The following is a 16792-nucleotide window of genomic DNA, read 5'->3' as shown; positions in this document are numbered from 1 at the left end:
TCCCTAATTGCCATTTTGATGCGAAGCCTGCAGGGCTGGGGAGCTTATCCACTGTAATTGCTGTAAGTCACTCGTTAAGGGCATTGCAAAATTAATCTCATTATAGGATATTACTCTTTTCTTCCTAACATTATTTTCTTCCAAATGAGGGGGAGTAAGTGAGTGGGTTCGTACAGGGCACTTCAGCATTGCTGCTGCCAGAGGCAGAGGGAAGGAATGGTGGGGATGACTGCTCAAAAGCACACAGAGTATTCAAGGGTCCCTTGTAGCAGCAGCAAAGCTGGAAACTGCTCATGGGAGCTCTGTGGGAGAAAGGGAAATGAAATCCTGCACAGCTCTGGGGTGAAACAGCTGAGATCCTTCCCAGTTACTGTGGATTTGAGGACTGGAAAGGGGTGAGCACAGCCAGCACCTGCAGTTCTCAAAGTGTTCAGTGCTGGGCTCCTCTTGGATTCCTCTCCAGTTCAGTGTGTGCCACTACTCTGTGATGCTCAGCCCTTCCTGTGCCATGGTCCTCTTTTCTGTGCAAGCCTTGGCAAATCGCCCCCACCCTGGAGCACCCTTCCAAAGCCCCACTGGTTTTCCCAGTACCAGCTTATCTGGAGGGCTGACCTACGCATTCCAGCTGTGGCAGGAGGGGATGCTTAGTGTAGGAGGCACTTAAAAAAATTAAATCTTTTCTTGTTTGCAGACATGTCATTAGCTTTGATTTTTACTCACCCACATATAATTTTTCTGTTGTGATGGCATTTTAATTCATGACTTTCTTGCTCTATACATACTCTATATAACTTACTGTGTTCTTTTTTTCTTTCCCACCAGCTGTTTGTCTTGTGTGTGTGTGGTGTGCTGCCTGCCTCTCAGACCCCTGTAGAGGATGACACAACTTTACTACCACGTGAGCTGCCTTCAAGCCACTGTGCCAGCACCTACCTCTCCTGGCCCCACTGCACCAGGCCTGTTTGAGACACCTTCTTGACAAAACAGAGGAAGAAATGATGGGCCTTTTAAAACCATCTAGTGATTTTAATGTGTTGATTTTCCTCAAGTGGCCCTAGCCACAGTCCCCATCCCTGGAAGTGTTGAAGGGCAGGTTGGATGGGGCTTTGAGCAACCTGGTCTAGTTACATGTGTCCCTGCCCATTCAGGAGGTTGGAACTGGGTGATCTTCAAGGTCCCTTCCAACCCAAACCATTCTATGATTCTGTGATTGTCATCAAATGGAACAGTTTAGCTGTACTTGTAAATCTGATGGGGCCTGGTTTGTGTCTGGGGTTCTCCAAGTAGATGGTGAACTCCTGTTGTTCAGGAAATAGCTGTCCTGAAATAGAAACAAAGCTCTCTGAAGAGGACACTTCTAGGGCAGTAAATGCAGTGAGTTTCTCTGCACAAGCAGATGGATTTGGGGCATTTTTTTGCCTCTCATTTCTACAGTCTATCTGAAACAATGATGACATGGCAGAAATGGGGCCTTTGAATCAGAAACGGAGGCTGTACAGCCCTGTGGCCAATGATCCTGTTGTCCAAGACCTTTTTATCTCCCCATGACATCTCAGCCCTCACCCCCTTGCACACAGGTACCTGTGTGTGGCCAGCAGAGCAGCACTGCTGGAGCAGCTATTGTTGGCTTTCCTGTTTGTCCCTGCTGAGATGACGTGCACTGAAGTCCTTCAGAGCTGGTCGCGAGATTTCCAGCAGAAAAAGCTTCTTCCCCTGCAATGCCACAGGGAGGAATTCTGTTAGTACTGCAATGGCCAGGCTAGGTTTGTGTTAGGATGGGATGGCTTTTTGGTAGTACTGGCTGATCTGCTGCATGTCTGGTTCCTACTGCTGGAATGGTGAGTGTGCCCTCTCCAAACCAACCAAGTTTCAGCAAAATATGCATATTTTGCTTCCATCCAGGGAACAGTTTCTCCCTGCTGAGCAGCACTAGTGATGATCACTTTTTAAATGCAAAAGCAGAACTCCAACAGTATCCCCATGATGGTCTCTTCACAAAGCAGCCCTAGGAGAGCATCTTCTCCAAAATAAGGGCACCTCAGGGTGCAGGTTATCTGGTGAGGAAGTGGGACAAGCAGGCTGCCTGTGGCATTTGGTGCTAGATGCCTTGTCCCTCCTTCTTCACAAAGTGCCCTTCCAGAAGGCACTCTGCAGGCCCACGTCTGACACAGGGTTAGTTTGGTAGAATAACTCTGGGATGCAGTTCTTGTTGGCTAAAATGGAAGATGAAGAGCTGAAACACTGCATAAGCCTCTAAAGGCTTGCTGGGAGCATCCCTGACTTAGCCTGTCTTTCCTTCTCCCTCCTCAAGTTTATTCCACACACAGTAACTGGGCTTCAAAGGAAGCTGTGTGAATAAACACCCTGCAGTTAATTTCTTGCCTTCAATTGCTTGCTCATTTGTGGATGACATGTAACATGGTTTGAGTTATTCAAATCACAACATAAGCACCCTTTGCACAGCAGATACTGCTTCTGAGGCTTTTAATTGTGGTGTTTATATTTTGCAATGTGTTGGTTCCTGTCTCCTTTAGCTAATGTTGAATGATCTAATCTGTGTCTCATAAATGAATCTATTTTAGCTGCATTAGAGTAACCCCTTAATTGCAGGCACACAGGCAGCCTGTGATGAAAGAAGCAATGCTCAACAGTAAATACAGCTAATGGAACCATTTATGGTGTGTGGCTCCTCTTAGCTAGTGGTTCTCCCCTCCCTTCAAGGTGTTGTTTGATTTTAATTGTAATGAGAATTAATTGGAGAGCGCTGCACGACGGCAGCCCTGCAATGCTGTTTGCATGTCTCAGAAAACAGCAAGTGAAAGCACCCACCCCAATTTAATGGGTTTTGTGTCTTTTATTTTACAGAAAAAAACCATGGATGTTTATAGGAGAGAGGTGAGTGGTTCTCCCCTCCCTTCAAGGTGTTCCTCCTGTATGTGTTGCTTCCATCAGTGGTGTGTGGGAGCTCCAACCCCCTTTGCAGGGGATGAGCAGTTTTAAAAACACCTGGGATTGGCTGGCAGAGTCTCTGCCCCGTGGAGCTTTTGGTCAGTGTGTTCTCAGGACATTCCCTGCCTCTGCATCTCCCACTGCAGCTCTCCCAGTGATGGGAAGGCTCAAGCAAGGACAGACATCAGGGCTAAAATCCAATAGATCAAAATTAGTGATGGGGAAATCGTAGGAGATGCATCCAGTGGCGCCAGCGTAGAGACAGCCAGGGATCAATGGTAATTATATGCTCAATCATGCAGCACATTTGTAGGTGCCTAGAATGGTAGCTGTTATTCAACTTTTATATAGCATGGGGAGTGCATTTTAGTTACTTGCACGTTGCAAAATGCTCTTCTGACCTTTGCAATAAGCTCAGTGAAAACAGCTATTCTACTATGACAGTTTAAGGATTCTGTGATTCCTTGGGCAACCAATAAGTAGGGAAGAAGCAGTTCCTGTTGTAGTTAGCCTCACTGCCTGCGAGAGGGCATGCTTGAGGTTCAGATAGAGACGACCTTGTCTGCACATCTCCCTGCTCCTAACCACAGATGTGTCTGATCCCTCTCAGATCATGTACTACCAGCAGGCTGCCGTGAAGCCCAGAGTGAAATCTTCTGTCTCTCTTGGAGGGTAAGTCCTGGTTTCCTTGTGTCTACACATTAATTAGTCTTCTGCGCAGATGTTCTAATGAGATGGGGACAATATCTGCTCTGGCAGCTGGTGACTCAGGGCAATTGATGTGGTGGCCACATCAGTTGTGCTGTCTGGACTGTGTATTGCCTGGGCCAGGAGGCACATGGCAGGGGAGGGGTCAGAGTCCCAGTCAGGATGATGAGGCTCCTGGAGCTAAGGAGAGCTTTGCTGTGAAGGACTGCAGAGGATTGCCAACCTCTCAGTTGAGATTCCCACTGAAAAGGAGTTCAGGCTGGTCAGAGCTGGATCGTGGCACTTGGGATGGAAAAGTAGCTGTGTGGGGGCTACCTTGTGAGGATGCAGCAGTGCGTCCTGTGTGGGAGGAGTAACCTGGATTCAGCCCCAGTGAGGGATCTTGCTTGTATGGTGATGCTCACCAGAAGGCAGCAGAGCTGGAGACATCTCTGATTATTCTGTATAATGAAGGAACACATGCAGCTCCATGAAAATCCAAGCAATTAACTAGCAATTCCTAATCACAGAAGCAGCGTTTCCTGATCAGATTCTGGATGAAGCTAATGAAGTGCAAAGGTCCCAGTCATAGCATTAGCCACTAGTATGTTTTCCACAGAGATTTCTCACCTGGAATTGCCTGGAGGTGCAGTCCACCCCACTAGTCTGTTTTACATAGTCATTGCCACCCAGAGATTCATATCTAACCTGAGATAAGCAAGGTGCTCAGGCCTGTTCCCTTGGAGAAGGCAGTGGTGGATGACTGAAACAGGAGGAAGAGTCTGGGAAGCTGACCTGTCTTCTGAGAACCACAACTTGCAAGGCACCAGCAGGTCTGCTCATTTAATCTGTCACTGACTCTCAGGTCACTTAAAACTCTCCAGCCTCAGTTTTCCAAACTATGACCTGGAGCTGGGGACACCTGACTGCCTTCCAGGAATTTTGTGGTGCTTAACTGCTTGGCAATGGAACTTTTCACACATTACTCTGAGTCTTCTGATGGATAATGACTGTCACCTAGATAAAAACTTCTCAGGAAATGTGGATCTCCATCTCGGCTTCGGGATTGAGTCCAAATCAAGTGATTACTGATAAGGATAAGAGCAGCAACTAGATACTAGCTCCTTATTTAGAAGGAGCTGCAAAGCACTAATCATTAAAAGGACAGAGCAGTGCTACCTGAGCTGACAGGTTTATGTTTGTAGCTTGATTAGAATGTATGGATTGGACTGAACTATGCAGGTGCTGAATGCCTTGGCATTTCCAGTGAGAAGACAGGCTCGAGCACTTCTGTGCCAAGCCTGTGGTGGGCTTTGTGCAGTCACCTTGTATAACTGCAGGATCTATGCCAAGGTGCCCATTAGCAACAGGGCCTTGGACAGAGCACTCACAGCTTGGAGCACATGAAAGCAGCTTGGCCTGGAAGGAATTTTAAATGCAGAAACCAGATGATTTTTTTCAAGAATGAAAAAGGGAGGAGGAGGCTGAAATTCCAGGACATTAGTGAAATTGGTTGTAATTACAAGTCTGGCCAACTTAGAAGGTAGGAGAAGTGTCTGGTTCCTGCTAGGATAAGGACATTTGTCCTTTGTGCCAAGCCCTCAAGAGCCATTTGCAGAGGAATGAGCAGACCAGTGGGTGAGTGGGGGAAAGGAGAAACTGAGATGTACCCTCAGCACTCCCACACCTCTGCTGGGGCTCTCCCACAGCCCGTGGGAAGGCTGTGGAGCCCACCCTGAGCAAGTACAGCTCTTGCTTTCCTCTTCTCTGGCCCTTTTCCTCTCTGTGATGTGTGACACAAAACAGTGCAGAGTCAGGCTTTGCCTGGAGGAGACAGAAGCTGTTTGGAGCTTAGCTCCAAGTCTCTGAAGTTAAGAGGCAATGGAAGGTGATTGAACAGTCTTGTATCTTCCTGCACTTGAACTGACAAAATCACTGCTTTGGAAGACAACCTGGAGATTACTGTTAGGGAAATGGAAAAGATTAACTGAGCTAATCAATCAGCTTTTCTACTAAAGCAGGGGCCACATTCCAGGTCCCTGTGCTGAGAGGGCTGCACCCCTGAAGTTCTCCATAGTCTGTGCAACCTTTTGTTTGCAGTGGGGCTGGCTGCAATTTTGCCTGCAAATTAATAGTTTAATTTTGTTGGATTTACTTGCAGGCTTGTGAAATACTCTGAGCAGTTCCTCTCCAATGATCCTATCGTGTCTGGGTGTCTCCCCAGCAATCCCTGGATAACAGATGACCCTGAGTTCTGGGATCTCAATGCCAAGCTGTATGTATTTGTGGATTTTTGCCAACTTGTGGTTTGCACTGACCTAAATGCTGATAGAAATCCAAAAAGGGAACCACTGATTCCATCATGATAGCTGGTCTCTGATCATAAGCAGGGAAGCATTCCCTTTCTGACATAGCTTTGCCATGCTAAAGAAACTGAGGAATACTCTGTGCTGAACTTCCAGCTTTATCTTCTTCAAGTGAAGCCCTTCTTAACATTTCAGAAATACCTAAACTGATGATGGGAGTATGTACTCATCCTCTGCTGAGTGGGCCTAATCCTACCCTTGGATGAATGAAGTCCACTTTTTACTAGCACAGGAATGGAGTATGAACAGCTACACTTGGTTTAGCATTAACCTTCCTAAATTAGGTGCTAGCAATGGTGTAGCAAGTCAAGGTTCAAATAGTCACCCTTGGCCTTTGCACATACCTCAGGCTGCTTTCTTAGAGAATTTGGGTTGGAGGCACATACTGGCAATCCCTTCTCTGAGGTCTCCTCTGGCTTCCTATTCAGATACTGTTTGCTAATTATACAGTGACATCTCTGGGCTTGAAGCAAACAATCTCATTTGAGAGCAACAATCCTGTTGAAGTGATAACATCCCATTAGTCAGCCCCAAAGGCCACCTTCACACAATGCCTTCATGTGAAGGTACCAGCCAGTGCCTCCTCCAGAACAGGACTGAGTTAAACTTCCATCACTGAGCCAGCGGCGTAAATCCGAGATAAATCCTCATCCCTTCGTGTACCAAGTTGTTTAATTCTAGCTGACTTAGTGGGCTGACTTCAGGAGCTCTGGAAAACAGAGTGCTGAGAAGTCTGCCTACCAGCGAGGGCCACCTTGGTTTTAATTAATCTGCCAGTCAGATGGGCCCTGTGCAACTGGCAGTGCTGTTTGTTTTCAACCTGTGCAGAGTGGAAGTCCCCACCAAGATGCGTGTGGAGCGCTGGGCATTCAACTTCAGCGAGCTGATGCGGGACCCCAAGGGTCGGCAGAACTTCCAGCTCTTCCTGAAGAAGGAGTTCAGCGGTGGGTCTGCTGCGGCTCCCTCTGCCCCTGCACGGCTGAGGCAGAGCACGGGGGGGGACCCGGAATCGGAGAGGTGCTGAGACTGGCAAAGTCACAGAGTAAAAGGCGGTGGAAGTGACTTGGGAGGCGATGGCTGCGCAGGCAGGGCGTGCAATACCATCTAGTGGCACAGGACACAAAATACAGCCCAGGGCTGTGCGGGGGCACTGGGGCCAGGCCGGCTGGGGCTGCCTGGGGCAGGTGTCCCTTACCCCTGGGCAGGGGAAAGCTGCTTCCCTCCTTCAGTCCCAAAGGGGTTTGCAAAGTGGCTGTTAAGAATGAGGGAGAGGGCGTTGGGCCAACACAGACTGCGTCAAACGAATGCAGTTAAGGAGTTAATAAATGGGGTTGTGTTTTCCTCAAGTTTTGCTCTCTGCTGAGTGTGTCCTTGTTATGCAGGAGAGAATCTGGGTTTCTGGGAAGCCTGTGAGGATCTCAAGTATGGAGACCAATCCAAGGTCAAGGAGAAAGCAGAAGAAATTTACAAGTGAGTGTGATAATTTTACATTCTTAAACTCTTTGTACATGAGTCTGGTCACCTTCTTTTACAGGTTGTCATTCTCCAAATGATCTATTCCCGAGACATTTATTTGTAAGATGTCACCAAATGTGACCCTCCTACATCCCCATGTAGGAGAGGAGTTTTTGGAGATGAAAGCAAAAGTACTGTTTTGTTATATAGTTACTTTTCCTCTCGTGCTCCACTATTACATTCAGGTCTTAGCATGTAATTTAAGTAGAGGTGTGGAATAGTAAATATCTTGGGGCTGCCACAAGGAGAGTGGAGAGAGCCTTTTTGCTCCCAGGGGGCTAAATTTAGTTGATAATTGTGTGTTAACAGTGCAAGAGGAAGGGACTGCTTGTGGTGCTGTTGAAAAAGAGATTGACTGCCAGAGATCAGGACAGCAAATTGTAGTGGGGAGCCGGGGGAACTTTTCCTATCTTGTGTAGACAGAGGGATCTCCAGGAATTCCCGGTTGTTTAATGTCTGTTGATTCCTCCTCGTTGCAGGCTCTTCCTGGCTCCAGGAGCAAGACGCTGGATTAACATTGATGGCACAACAATGGGCATCACAGTCAAAGGCCTCAAGCACCCTCATCGCTATGTTTTAGATGCTGCTCAGACCCACATATACATGCTGATGAAAAAGGTTTGTTATTTGTTTCCAAAGCCTTAGGGGGATTCCAGTTCTCTGGGCCTTTCCATGCCTTTGTGTGCTGTCAGCTGTCACTTTCAAGTGGCCTTTGTTTGAGAATCTCTCAAATGTGCTGACCTAAGCAAGCACTGATTCAGGCCTTTGTATGTTGCTGCTTCTCCTTCCCTCCAAGGCAACATGTCCCCGAGGTAGTGGAGGTCAAGGGTCTGCTGGAAGTCCTTTCTAAATACCAGCTTTGTAACCAGCTCATTCAAAGCTTGAACAGACCTTTTTACCTTCACCCGGTTCCTACCACTCTGTGGGCCACATCAAGTGTCCCTGTGGGGGGTTGCTTGTATTCCACTGGTTTCTGGAGTGAATGAGAAAAATCGTGGCAATGGTGATATAACTACATGAGTTTTGTACCAAGAGTATGACCAGGCATGGCTCATAATCAAGTTTTACTGAGTTTTTTCACACCCATTTCTGTGGTGTTGTTGAGGGACACCCTGTTTTAGATCTGACTGATGCAGCAAACTGCAGGCTGATGTCAGCATACAGTATGTCATGACTTTAATTAGATCATGGTGACCACAAATAACCTGTAACTCTTCCATATCAGCAATACAAGATACACTTAGCAGGAAGGAGCATTATGGGCTAGAGCAGCAGCTAATGCACATTGACACTGAGAGCAGCAAAACTGTACTGACTGTCACCAGTTGCTGAAAAGTTTGGCTCCTGAAACATGAGCACCTCACTCTGCGATGACTGTGAGACACCACTGGTGTGAGCTAAGTTCAGTTCAGACCTTTTGGTCTGGATCTTACCTGGGAAGTTTTGCTGTGAGATGGAAAATCCTGGGAATTTTACACAAAGATGAAAGGGGCTTGGTTTAAATAGCTACATTTGCCTGAAAGATGCAAAGTCCCTTGGGCGGCAGGGGGAGATTATCCAGTTCCCAGCCTCCCTGGCTCCTGAGCAGCTGTATTTGGTGGTGATTTTAATGAGGGTGTTTTCAGCCCATAACTACCACTTTCTCTTTTTTCCTCCTAGTAGGACTCCTATGGCCGCTATTTAAAGTCTCCAGTGTACAAGGAAATGCTGGCCAAGGCTATTGTGCCACAAGAGACTGTCAAAAAAAGGCAAGTAAAACTGGATGTAATTGTGGGTTTTGTTTTTCTTGTAGCAAGGGTAGAAAAAGCCTCAGTTGCAGCAAATTTAGTATGATTTATATGTTTGCTTAATTAAATAAAATTTTTCACGAAAAAAGATGTCTTGCTTGGAGACTGATTATGCTGTTTATTTGTGAGCCTTTTGGAAGTGGTTTGTGTGCAGCCAGAATCAACTTGGTGATTGCTCAGCTGCCTTGTCTGTTGGGTCTGTTTAGACAGGCTCTGATTGTAGAATTAATCATGGCTCCTTTCCTGGAAGGAGAGAGCATTATGTACAGGGCATGGGAAAACTCCTGCCCATGAAACGTTGGCTGGCAGAGCTGACACGGGGCCAAGGCAGGGTCCTCCAGGGGTTCTGCTCAGCTCTGCCTGGACAAAACCCCCTGTGAAGTGAAGGTGACAGGCAGCCATGTGAGAACAAACAGCATCTTACCTGCTGGCACAAGGTAGACAGCTGTGGGAAACTGTTCTTTTCGTCCCCACAAAAGTCTAAACCCAGTACTGGCTTGTGACAACAGCCTTAGTAGGAGCAGGCTTGAAATGGCTTTTTCCAGACCAAGATAAAGGTTGTGTAGCACCTTTGTGCTATTTGAACTGCAGCTGCTTCTTCAGGCTGAGGGTGCAGTGTCACAGCTGGGCTGGGTGGTGTGCTTTTCACTGTTCCTCTTTCATTTGTCAACCCAGCAAGAGAGCAAGAGCAATCATGGACTTTCACACTGTTGTTTCATCTAAAGCCACTTTCGAGTCAGTGGAAAAACCCTTCTGCTGACTTGCCTGGGGTTTGGTTAGTTTTTCCCCGAGCCACACATCACAAGGTCTCTGGCAGATGCTGGTTGACCCCTGGTGACTACCTCCATGTTTGTCAGTGCCTGTTCTGGAGACCCAATACTCAGCATCCTGGGTAAGCTAAAGAGCTAGGACCTTGTCCAGAGTAATGGATGCAGAGTAAAGGAGTAATGTCCTGGCCATCTCTTGCCTCTGGGGTCCCTCAGGAGGACCAGGAGCAGGATTGACTTGATGCTTTTAGCAGTCCTGCAGCTGATGTGTGACACTGAGTCACCAAGTCCTGCTTTAAACCACCTCATTTGTGTTTGTGCTTCCTTGTTGTGTGGGTGACAGTGGCACATCCCTCTGTGTCTGAGCTTGCCCTCCTGGTAAGTTGTTGCCAGGGTGGAGGTCTTGGTGCCCTTCTGCTTTTCAGTAATGCCCTGCTCCTTTCTCTCACTCTCCACCCAGCTCTGGTTTGTTCGGACGCCGACAGCTCCGCTCCAGCCCCAGTCCTGTCATCCTGAGGCAGCAGGAGGAAGAGGCCAAAGCCAAAGAAGCTGCCACGACTGTGGACATCACACAGGTCATGAGCAAGCTGGATCGCAGGAGCCAGCTCAAGAAGGAAGAACCTCCACCCAAGTAGGCTCTGAGCCCCGCAGGGCACAGCGCAGGGAAAAGACAAGCCGAGGCTGGCGTTGAGCTTCGTCTCCCCTTCCTGAAGGTGTCAGTGCTGCTTTAGGTTTCCCAGGCCGGCTCTGCCAACAGCCTGTTTCCTGCACGTTCGTTTCCATGGCTTCTGGAGCAGCAGATGTCACTTCCCAGGCATGTCAGGCGTGGGATTGCTGCCGGAGCCAGGCTGCTGGCTGTGCCGGACTTGGGGTGCAGGGCCCAGGCACACCTCGGAGAGGGATGTCTTCTGGCTGCCCTGAACCCTCTCTGGAGTCTGGGCACTCCAGCCTCCTCTCCCTGCCTCCTGCTCCTCCAGGAGCTGGGATAGCATGAGGCAGGGGTACAGATCTGCCAGCCCAGTGCTTTGAGTTCAAATCAGCCTTCCTGGGAGCAGAGGTGGAGCAGGGAGCTCCTGGGGAGCAGGGTGAGATGGCTCACCTTGGAGCGTGTCTGTGCTGGCATCCATCCTCTCAGGGGGATGTGCACCCTCCCAAGGGGTGCATCCTGGGCACCCCCTGACAGGAGTGCACCCCTTGCTTGAAGAATCTTGCACCTCTTAGCCCAGGTACTGGAGCCACTGGCAGAAGAGCAGGGTTGACTTCTTGTGAAAAGAGGAGGATGAGCATTTCTGAAGGTTTAGTTGACCCTCTATTTAAATGACACCCTCAAGTCCTCCCTGATATGTGGGAGATGATCAGTGGAAAGCTCTGCTCTCCCCAGAGACTCCCCTGCCCCATGAGCTGGGTGTGTTGGTGCAGAGCCAGCTCAAGAGCCTGCAGGAGGGCCTGAGAGATGCAGCCACAGCTTTTTGTTTCTTTTATTTAATCCTTCCTAACTCTTGTCTTGTCTTTTTCCTGCTTTTGTATTTTCAGCTGTTAAAAAAAAAAAGCTAACAGAAAGTACTTCTAGTTGTCACTGGCTTGTAGCCCAGAGACAAGAAAACCAGGGTAGAGGTCTTAAGAGCTGATTTCAACTTCTAGTGGTGTTTTGGGGTTTTTTTGTTGTTTTGTTTTTGTTTTTGTTTTTTCTTTGCTCTATCTTTTTTGCTCTATAGGATGAGGCAACCTAAACTACCAAGTCAGTGCTGAAGAGCTCAGGGAGATTCCAGCCTTTGCTGGGAAACCCCAGCATGTCTGGACCTGGCCAGTGATTACCAGAAGTGGGAGGATTCCTTCTGAGCCCAGTAAAGAGAATTAGAGGGGCAGAAAAGCTTCCTTGTTTGTTAACATTTGGGGGAAGCAGAAGGACTGAGTGGGAAGCACAGAGGTCTAGGAAAGCTTCTTCACTCTGGTTTATATTGTTCATCTGTTTTTACCACTGAAATAATTTGACAATAAATTGGAGATGGAGAAAGCTGGATGTGAGTAGGAGCCCTCAGGTACCAGGGTGCAGCTCCTGGGGAGCACAGAAATAGTCAGGCTGTAGATCTGTCCCAAACAGCTGTGAAGAGCCATTCTTGCCCTTCCTGTGCATGTCATCAGAGCTCAGAAGCAGGTCTGCAGGGTCTGACCTGGTATCACTGTAGACCTGGTGTCCTTTGCTCTGCATGAGCTGGGGCGATGTTCACAACCTCCATTAACCTAACAGGGATAAACCTGCTCAGAGGAATCAAAACCAACTTGTGCAAGTCTTTTGCTCTGATGCCAAGGTCTGCTTGCTAAGGCTCTGCTCCTATTCCCAGTGGAAGCAATCACAAATTTTGCAATTCCATAAGGGTGAGCAAGCTCAGATGGTAATTGTTATTTCTGCTTAAAATGACAAGGCTTTTTTAATGTGAGATATTAAGCACTATCAGCCTATCTGGATATAAGAGCACTGAAGGATACTGAAGAACTTGGCAGGGTTGTTCCAAAGCCACTTGGATGTGATGAGCTCTACGGTCTCTTCAGAGTTTGTAGAACATGGAGCACTGAGCATGTTGGGATTCACATTATGTAGTAACATGTGGAAGAACAAGTCGGAATATAAATAATAAATAACAAATCTGTGTGTTCCAGTCAGTCCCTCTGATACTACTGTTTTGTGTATAGCTTTGCTCTCTATGTTCACTTTATCCATTCCTTTCTCTGACTTTTTTCATCATCTCAGCTTTGCATTGTTGTGCCCCTGACATGGGTTAATGCTGCATCCTCTGGAGTCACTGCCTGTGGAACACCAGTCCTACACTGGCAGGCAGAAGCTGGCTCTGTTCTGCTTATAGGCTGAATAAGCTGGTGTGGCCCAGTGTGCTGCTCCTTGGGCCCTTGCTGCTCAGTCCCTGAAGAGGAAGGTTGCCTGGTACAAAGTGTGACCATGGTACAAACTGAACTTCCCTTTCTGCCAGCCAAGAAATTGTTTGTTTCCATTGGAAATCAGAGCAACATGTTGTTTCATTTCTTGGCCATTGCTCCCATGCATTCATCTGTCTAATAAAGATTAATTTAGAAAATTTAAAAAGAACTGAGTTCATCCTTTCTGTCCTGTCTCAGTGTGTTCATCCTTCACTATGTCATCTCTCTGCCATGTGTTCATGCATGTTCTGTCTCTGCCTCTGCTCTCAGCACTTCTTTTTGGACACTTGAGCAGCATTTCCTTTCTGCTGGGAGCAAGTCCTTGGGAAACAGGAGGGGGAACCCTGGCATGCTGCATGTCCTCTGCTGATGAATCTGTGCTCGGGCTTGTCCTGAGGGCTGCATTAGCTCAGCTGGAGACTGCACAGCACCAGCCAGGGACAATGGGGGCTTCAGTACAAGATGTGGCTTCTTGTATTATCAGTCATCAGGGCTTGGAGCTCAATGTCCTATTTCTTGGCCATCACAGCAGCCAGCACATTGGTGCTTGGGGTGTGACACGGTTATGCCATTTATAACCAAGATCACATTATTAGGATAGCAGACTCCTCTGTGCCTCCAGCTAATTGTCATAAGGAATGAGACAAGCTGGTGTCTCCTACAGCATCCCAGTGGGTGTGGGGCTGGATCTGTCAGCACCCGCTGGGGCCAGTAGCAGTGACCCTGTTGCTTTCCTTGAGCAAATCGTGATGCCTCTGCTCTCCTGCTGTGTGAGAGCAAGGAGGGGCCCGGAGCTGCAGGAGAAGGGGGCAGGAGACCCGGGCGGCTGCCTCCCAGCGCAGCCTCCCAGCGCAGCCCTCCCCAGCAGCACGGGCGGCAGTGCCCTGGGCCTCTGAAGGAGCAGAAGGCTTGTCCTCCTGGTGAAGCCTGGGCCTGACAAAGCCTCTCTCCTCTTCCTCTCCTCCCCAGCTCCTCACCTGGCTGGTTACACTGGCACTGGCCCCCCAGCCCTGCCTGCCCCTTGCCCATGGCCCCGGGCAGCGCTGCGGGCCCTGGGGGGGACGCAGGGGCCCAGCCATGGTGCCTGCCCCTCCAGAGCCCCCCGTCCTGAGAAGGGGCTGCTGGACCTGCTGGCCATGCAGTGCTGGGAGAGCGGGAGCGGCTCGGACCTGACAGCGAGCAGGTAAGGGCACCTGGGCGTCATCGGTTTATGATTAGCCTGGGGTTGACTTAGTGTCAGTCGAGCCCCTTCAAGTGGGCCTTGTGCTTCACGTTCCAGCTGTCGCCATCTCGCCCCCCCGTCTGCCTGGGGGGCTGCGCATCGTGGCGCCAGCACGGTTGCCCTCGTCCTCGGTGCAGGGCAACAAGAGGGACGTGCTGCCCCTTCCCGCTGGCCCTGGCGAGCAGGGGGCCACGAGGCTGCTGGGGTACAGGTTGGCACAGCCAGGAGTGCTGCCTCTCCCTGCCCTGGGGACACCAGGCACCTGCGCTCCCTGTGCCCCTGCAGCCGTGCCAGGAGACCTTGGGTGGGTAAGAATGGGGACTTTTTGCCCACAGAGGCTGTCACAGTTGAAACCAAACCCTGGGCATGCCCCTCACTAAGAGTAACATGTCCTCAACCTGTCTTAATCCACTTCTGCTGCTGACCAAGTGGATGAGTCCACGTTATAAATTCAAAAGCACCAATCTGAGGGCTCCTTCTCCACCTGGCCCTGCGCTCTGGCTGTGCCGGAGCTGTGTCATGCAGCAGTTTTGCTTCAAAGGAGCAGGAGTGCACATTTCCTTCATTTTCCATCTCTGCGGGCTTGTGCCCAGGAGTTTTGCTGTGGGATTTGGGGTTTGAACAGTGGAAAACTCAAAGCCAGACTCCGTGCTGTGTGTTCGCTGCCTCAGAGAGCACATCAAAAAGTGCCATATGCGTGATGTGTTTTTATTTCACAACTCAGCTTCTTCCAAATAAAAATGGTTGCTCCTTTGTAGAGCTGAATCTACCCCACAGACTCTGAGAGGGAGAGGACAGCCACTACCGAGCTCGTAAGGACTCTGTGAAGGGGGTGATCTGCCTCTGGGAGAATCCCAGGGAAGAGGGGAGAGCTGGGTAAGAGGCAGCCCAGACAGGGACCCTCTCTTTACAGGCCTGAGACCACAAGGTGGTCAGTATATGGGCCATGCTCTTGGAGAACTGTGTTAGAGCCACCCTTCAGCATCAAGGAAGCTCAGCCTACCATAGCTAGGAGTAACAGACCCTGGTGTACCCATCTGTTTGTAATTCAAGAATTTGGAACATTTCTGGACTGCTTTTCATTCCTGTCTTTCATATATTCAGATCTATTCATTACAAACTTCTTGATAAATGACTCTTGTTTCTTGCCTTATAGCAGATGGAGAATTTATATGTGTGTGTGTGTATATATATATCCTGGGAAATGGTGTCTTATCTGAATTAATTGCTTGGCCATGAGGTGTCAGCACACTGTACACAGCACAGCTGGAGCAGAGCTTGCAGGCATTTTTCAGAGCAGGACTCAGTCTTCAATGTCAAGATTGGGGCATGTTTGTTTCCCCAGCTTGGGTCCACCTCTTACTATGAATAACAGTTTTTAAATCTTAAAGCAATTTCACCGAGAAACAGATGATTGCTGGGAAAAATACAGTAGCCTCCTCATGAAAGCTGTGTACTGGATGGCATAGAATCATTCCTTAATCCAAGAAAAAATTATTCCAAAGAGCGAGCAGTGCAGCAGAAGAGTGAAGGCTCCAGAGCACTGCTGTGATAGCTCCAGTTTTCCCTTGTGGCCCCTCAGTGCCTGGATGGGTTTCGAAACTAAGACTTGAACTGCACCCTGGTAACACCTGGGAAGACCCGACACGAGTCCTTGTTGGTGTTTTGGGCCTCTGCAAGCATGGGTGGATGCATTGCCACAGTTCTTAACCGTGTTGTTATCAAGAGTGTTAGAACATTGCTTTCCTTGTGTGGTGTCAGAGTTTGAAGGTGATTTTTTTGTTCAAGTGTGGTTTCCTCCTCTTCAGCACTCCTGGCATGCATGGAGCTGGGGTGGGCACTCAACACTGGCTCCCCAGGCTGCCACCTTGGCTCCTTGTGCCCTCAGGAAGACACACATCTTGTCTGTGTTTCACAAGCTCATGAACACGTGTTCTCACTTCCTTTGCTGCAAAGAGGCACTGAGGGAAATATTTGTAGAGATATAACTGGACTTACTTCCAGTGACCTGGGGCAATCAGTATTTCACCTCCAGACTTGGCTTTGTGGCTGCTGAGTGGAGACCCAGCTGCCATGCTGCTGGCTCTCTGGTGGTGCACACACAGCTGACAGAAAGCTCATGCCCTCTGGTGAGCTGCTCTGCTCCTTAGGGGTAGACTGTGAAGATATGGACTGTAAAGTTCTCTCCATCTTTGCCAAGGAATCAAATAGTGCCTTTGCCTCCTGCTTCTTTTCTAAACTAGAGGGAGAGCTTCAAGATCCAAAACCAGCTGCTCTGTCAGGGCTTGAACACCCTGAGTCAGGGCTTGAACACCCTGATGCAATTCGGTGCAGAAAGACAGGTACATACATGCTCCAACACTGGGGCTCCCCAACATTTATCCCTTCAGGGCACTGCTTTTTATCTGACATCTCTTCCAACTTGAGGACTCCTACAGTTTTCTCCCCTGGGGGGGGATAGGCCCCCTTGTCACACATCTCAAGCCTGTGCCTTGTTTTTCTTCCTCCCTCCATCCACCCATGGACTCCCCAGGCTCCTGCCAACTGCAGGTTGAAAGATGCTGCTCC

General features: G+C 49.0%; 1 protein-coding gene across 1 annotated transcript in view; it reads left to right on the top strand.

The window, feature by feature from the left end:
* Nucleotides 1–10706, top strand: part of RGS9 (regulator of G-protein signaling 9) — a 27113-nt gene extending 16407 nt beyond the window's left edge. The window contains exons 10-17 of the mRNA XM_010002705.1: nt 2866–2895; nt 3560–3621; nt 5798–5911; nt 6831–6946; nt 7385–7472; nt 7997–8135; nt 9180–9265; nt 10532–10706. Of these exons, the coding sequence (XP_010001007.1) occupies nt 2866–2895; nt 3560–3621; nt 5798–5911; nt 6831–6946; nt 7385–7472; nt 7997–8135; nt 9180–9265; nt 10532–10706 (810 nt within the window). The remainder of the gene's footprint in view (nt 1–2865; nt 2896–3559; nt 3622–5797; nt 5912–6830; nt 6947–7384; nt 7473–7996; nt 8136–9179; nt 9266–10531) is intronic.
* Nucleotides 10707–16792: the final 6086 nt, after the last annotated feature.

This window comes from Chaetura pelagica, unplaced genomic scaffold, assembly GCF_000747805.2.
Source record: "Chaetura pelagica isolate M959 unplaced genomic scaffold, ChaPel_1.0 scaffold47, whole genome shotgun sequence".
Taxonomy (NCBI): Eukaryota; Metazoa; Chordata; class Aves; order Apodiformes; family Apodidae; genus Chaetura; species Chaetura pelagica.
The sequence above is the reverse complement of the archived record's forward strand: the minus strand, read 5'-3'. Positions and strand labels throughout refer to the sequence as shown.